The sequence below is a fragment of the Lepidochelys kempii genome, chromosome 25, assembly GCF_965140285.1.
Source record: "Lepidochelys kempii isolate rLepKem1 chromosome 25, rLepKem1.hap1, whole genome shotgun sequence".
In the NCBI taxonomy this organism is placed as follows: Eukaryota; Metazoa; Chordata; order Testudines; family Cheloniidae; genus Lepidochelys; species Lepidochelys kempii.
The window spans coordinates 8,537,361-8,543,360 of record NC_136404.1 but is presented as its reverse complement, the minus strand read 5'-3'; the positions used below and the strand labels follow the sequence as shown (position 1 = coordinate 8,543,360).

Sequence of the window (6,000 nt, the reverse complement as noted above, 5' to 3'; positions counted from 1 at the left end):
CATGCTGAGTAATCAAATCTCATCCCACAGGGCATAAGCAGATTGCTGCAGGGTGTGGAAAGGATGTCCCTCTGTCCCTGTACAGTACTGCACAACCAGCCCTCTCCCTGCTCCCAGTTCCTTTGAGTATCATGACACCCCAGAATACTACTGCAAGCACCTCCCATCCCAGCCAGAATGTCCACTGTCTTCAGCAGGAGTTCCTGCAAGCTCCTTCTGTGCAGATCCGGCCCCCGCCCACGGCACTAGAGGAGATGGGCCAGTGCTCTGAGCCAATACCACAAGACACCCACCCCTTTCAGACACTTGGCTCGAGAGCTTAGACTGCTCATTAGAGTTGAAGACAGGAAAAGCAACACAGTTTGACTTTTATTTCACTAGAATGCTCCAGCATGCTGTAATTCAGCATCAAATACAGTGGCGTGAAAGGGCAGCACACAGACACGTAGTGGAGAGATCAATACAATTCATGCTCTACATCCAGCATAGCATTAGTAAGCTAGTTATAAAAGCTACTGTATTACTGTCAGAAAACATACATCTGCTAACCCTCCACTCATCGCGGGGTGGGGAGAACTAAGTAGGGCTAGTTCATAAGCAGAGAATACAAAATCCACCAATTTAAAAGCAGAGGGAAAAGCAAACTGCTCAGCCAAGTTTAATCTTTCTGTTACAAAGCATTCACGTTCTGGGCTCAAGGAAGATGCACACAGGCATTGGGAATGTGGCAGCAGCGAGGCAAACAAGCAGGTACACATTTTCACATGGGCCAGGCCCACACAGAGAGGGCTTGATCTTCCCCAGCTGTAGGGGCATGAGTGTAATGTAACCACTGCTGAGAGGGAGAGTTAGTTGGGAATCCTGATCCCACAGGCAAGCTCCTTGGGGCAGGGACTTTTAGTTCTCCGTTTGTACACCACCTAGCACAGTGGGGTCCTGGCCCATGCCTAGAAGTCCTAGGCATAACTGCACACAAATAACAGGAGCATGACTGGGTAGGTACCAAGTCACACCTGCCCCAGCTGGAAAGAGACCTGAAGAGGGAGCATCTGAGTTCCTCAGTAGCACAATGAAGGCCATGGTCATGCCTGCATCTCAAGACACTGCCATCTTCTGCCCACACGCGACCCTCTGCTCTTGTGTACTAGGGAGTGAGTGCACAGCGGTGCCTGCCGCAACACCACTCATTGCAAAGTACTATGACGATCTACGCTTGGCTTGGGGAGCGGCGCCCTTGTGACACTTGTGTTCCACGCAAGGACTTGCAAGATGGATGCCTGAGAGGAGAGTTTATCCCTGTGCATTGAACCGAGACCTGGGGATGAAAGTCCACCTCACAGCAGCAAACCACCATATGAAGCAGCTGCCATTTACTACCATTAACAAATTGCTAACAGTGCAGAGAAGTGCCTTAGGAGTGATATCCCCAACACCCCCATGCAGGTAGTCAGCACAAGGCCCTGCATGCTATTTACACCCTGCTTAAATGGTGCCTAGGGCCTTGTGCGAGTCCCCCAGACTACAGTGAATTTCACCCTGGGGCCAAATCCTGCTTCCACTAAGTCAACTGGAATTGCAAAGCTGTCCCTGACCTCCTGAGGCCAAAATGTAGGCCTAGGTGAACACACCAAATGGGTCTGCACCGTTGACAGAAGACATCCACTTTCATCTGCTCTGCTAAGTGCTTTTCTGGCTCTGAGTGAAATGGCTAAAAGTTAAGCAATCTTGAGGAGGCGCCATTCATTTCAGGATAACGTTAAGAGGTGTGTGTAGGGAAACTTGACTGAATTCAGCATACAGCATGAGCCTGTTTAACCCAAGGCTTATCAATCCCCCCCCCCGCCACCCCCAGCCATAACTCATACCAGGTAAAATTCATCTACGTGCAGAGGACCAACTTGAATCCTAGGTGCTACATAGGAAAGGCAGTGCTATCCAGTGGATAGAGCACTGGACTGGGGCTCAGGAGATCTTGGTTCTATTCCTAGCTATGCCACCGGCCTTCTGGGTGATCCAGGTACAGAGAGAAGTGGCTTGCCCAGTTTCCCCATCTGCACAATGGGGATAACAATACCTCCTTTGTAATGGACTTTGCTCAGATCTAGAGTTGAAAAGCGCTAAAAGAGGATAAATTAAATAGTGAATATGCCTTGCACTAGCTCCCAGCAAAGGGGTGAATTTCACCCACAATGCACTGTTCCTTTACTTGTCCAAAACCCCCATTTCCCAGAAGCTTTGGAGTTTTCTAAGAGGAAAATACTTAACTGGGATAACTAGATCTTGCTATTTTCTTCCAACCCTCATGACTACACACACACCTCCAAGGTAGCCAGGCTCTTCTCATTGAGCATAGAATGAGGATTTATTTGACCCCTGCAAGGAAAACAACAAAGAACCCCACAGACGACACAAAGCACCCCACATAACATGATGCAGAACAAAAATTAAAAGTTGGCTAAGTCCAGGTTAACAATTCTCCAAAACATTGGTAGTTCCTTAGAAATCTAATGTAAACATTACATTTATAAAAATATAGCTATGATTCCAAAAATAAGCCACAACAGTTCTGGCAGCACATTGAGTCAACTTTCTGGAATTACGACTCACCTGCAGTCACCCCATATTGAAAAGAATGGCCAAGAGGAGCAGAAGATACCCACACCTCCAAGGATGAGGTTAGGCAGACACGCTATGTTTAGGCTTCCCGATGTGGCAAATTACAGGCAGGACTCCAGTTTCCGTTAACAGGATCCAAGCACTGGGAATTTTGACCCATCCCCTGGGCAGCATGTTCGTATTTCCAGGGAGTTAAATGACAGGCAGTTCTCTTTCACCACCCTTTCGATGGCAAGCATGCAAAGAAAATCCACACAACACATTACGCAAGATGAAGGCAACTAAAAGTTCGGTAACATGATTGGACCGTATTCTGTTAGCAAAGCTCCAAGCATCTGTCCTTGTGTTTATGAGCAAATCACACACACACACACACCCCACTGCGTTAGGAATGTGTTAGAAAGATATTTGAGAGGCCCAGCAAAGGGCTGGCTTTGCAGCAATGGGAAATGTTGCTTTTAAACTGAAGTTCAAGGAGGCTTTGGCCTCCAGTGTTAATTAGTTGCTTTGGTCCATCTGATAAAGATGTCACACAAATCCCATGGTAATGCATTTCACTTACTTAATATTCACAATATATACAATATAGGGAAAAAATTAAGACTAAACAAAATGGGGAATGGGGCACTGGGGGAAGGAGAACTCTCCCCTAGGAGCTAATTTATTATTGAATAAGGCACTTGTATATTGAGACCATTTTCAAAAGATCATTTGCAAATGGATTCCATCCAGCTTGGAGACCTTTTCAAAGCCTTTCAGGAGCAGATTCTGTTTCCAGTTACTCAGTGTAAATTTGGCATAACTCCACTGTTAGCTATGGAGTTACTCTGGATTCACATCAACACGACAGAGCAGAATCCAGCACTAGAGTGCAGTCTGAACAAACAACAAACCTCCTTCATGTCTTTCTGAAGTTGAAGGCTTTTAGCACCTCACAGGATCTTTAGCAGAGACTTTCAAAGCTGCTGAAGGGTTTTGAAGGCTCAGCTCTCATAAAAATTAACGGAAATCGGGCATCCAAATCTCACAGGCTGATTGGAAAAATCTCAACATTGAGTAGCAGATTTTTTAAGGAGAAATGAGAAACTGTAGCTTGTACTGCGTGGGCTGACATAGTACAAAATGGAAAGGAATTAGACTGCTCTGTCTACAGATTCCAGTACTTGTGACATGAGAAATCGATAAAAGGATGTGAAGTCAGCACTGACACATACTATGGCCAGGTCTACACTACAAAGTTTTGCCAGCATAGCTAAGCTGATGGAGGTGTGAAACAAAAAACAAATCAACATCCCCCCTAGCCAACATAGCTATGTCAGCAAACCCCCGCCCAATACAGACGCAGCTCAGCAGGCATAACAGTGCTTCCTTCTGTCGATATAGCTAATGTCATTCAGTGAGGTGGTGTTACTGGCCAACTACAAAACTTCTGTCATATGCTACGTCTATACTTGGGTGCTCTGGTTGTTACAGCTATACTAGAAAGCATTTGTAGTGTAGACAAAGCCTAGTTCTCAGCAAGAAAAGACCCTCTCAACAGAACCTCTCTCTTCCCCTCAACCAACTTCTTAGGGAAAGACAATACCGCCTCTCTCTGCCTGCATGCTGAAGTAGAGAGAAGAGCTGTACAGCTGGCTGTATATCAGGGGAGTGGTCCTGCATGACTAAATAAAGGATCGTTCACAAGACTGTTAAGCATTTTGTAGTATAACGGGTGACATATTGGAGTAGAACAATTCACAAGCATAAGAAACTTGATCAGATTCGGATCTAACCTATGTCAGAATAAATCAGGGATTAATCCATCCATTTTAACGGAGTTACTCCCAAATTATTCTTAGTGTTCATTCATGTACAAGTCATTCTTGGTACTCAGATTTACAGTTATCTACCACCTGGCTACAGAACTGTAGCTGGAAGATTATTTACATTTTTAGGGTTTGTCAATGGGGTGAGATTCAATCAGGAGGGAGAGGATACGTGGGGCCAGCACAAAATCTAGACACTGCGTAAGCGGGACTTAAGTGATGCCTAGGTCCTGTGTTGGCTGTCTGCATAAGAGTGAATATAACTGATGCAGTCTGAGCCAAAGCCCACTGAAGTCAGTGATTCCACTGGGCTTTCAATCAGGCCATTAGCAAGCAAGGGTTATAGACAAGTGAGATGAAGTGGTACTTTCAAAGCATGTAGATCCTATCATAAGAAAAAACTTTTTTTTTTTGGGGGGGGGGGGGGGGGGATATGACGAATTGTAACAGTATAATACCTCACCAGCTGAGTGGAGGTTCTGCTAATCAGATGCAATGTCCCCAGCAATCCCTCACTGTGAGCAGTTATCTAAAGCATTTTCTCACTACAGAGAACTCAAGAGAAGGTTTAGACCTTCAAGGGCTTTATGAACAAAAAGGGAGCCCTGGCCACCAATTTCAATCTTACAAGGAACAAAATAAAATAGATGAGACATTTCCCTTCGAGAAACAGAAATTCTAGAAAACTCATCAGGAGATACCCGTTGATGCCCATTTCCAATTGCGTCCCCTGCTCAGTAACAGGAAGATGGCTGTGGTGTACTGTGCATCTGATATGAATGAAGAGGGAAGGGGAAAGAGCATCTTAAAGTGTTCTTTGCAGAGGGAAAATCAGCCTTTTCCATGTACTGATCATTGGAGGATTCCCCCAAGCAAGGGCAGCGAATAGTTCCTCGGTCTGCAGCAAGGCAAATACTGGCATCTGTGCACAAAATAAAACATTCCAACAGAGATGGGCAAATCCCTGGAGGCAGTACACGCCGAGTGCACAGATTTTCTGCAGTCATGGGGGAGGAGGGAATTAAAAAACCCCAAAGATGATGGGAAAAAAAACAAGTGATATTTTCAAATAATAAAAATAATAATGATGAGACCAAAAAAAGATAATCCAGGCAGTTTGACAGCTGTTGCTGCTTAAGGCCACTGATTTCCCGTGGGATAGTTGGGCACCGTGGGATACTGTGGCAGACTGTTTCCAGAAAAGTTATTGTACTGAGCTTCCCTGCTCGGGGGGTCCCTCCATGAGCCGCTGTTCCATTCATCCTGGGCTTTCTGAAAGCTTCCGCCAGCCCCTCGGTAAATTTTATGTACCTAATAGGTAATCAAGAGAGCAAGGGAAGAATCAGCAGCAAGTATCTAGTTCCCTTTCCAACAAGAGCTATGGTCACTTTGTTAATGCCTAATACACTAGACACTTCCTAGTGCTGTCCCATGTATCTGGTAACATCTCTGTTCAAGTGTCCACATTCCAAAGGAACAAGGGCGCTATAAACAGAACAGCGCAGCAGATGGCAACAGAGAAGCAGCTAGATAAGATCTACATAGAGTCTTTTAACCCACTGCAGCATTATGACGA

The 6,000-nt window shown here is 45.4% G+C and overlaps 1 protein-coding gene across 1 annotated transcript in view; it reads right to left on the bottom strand.

Moving 5' to 3' along the window:
* Window positions 1-356: 356 nt before the first annotated feature.
* SCAMP4 (secretory carrier membrane protein 4) overlaps window positions 357-6,000 on the bottom strand; it is a 29,489-nt gene continuing 23,845 nt past the window's right edge. Inside the window, 1 exon segment of the mRNA XM_073324463.2 lies at window positions 357-5,735. Within this exon segment, the coding sequence (XP_073180564.2) occupies window positions 5,559-5,735 (177 nt within the window). The 3' untranslated portion in view covers window positions 357-5,558.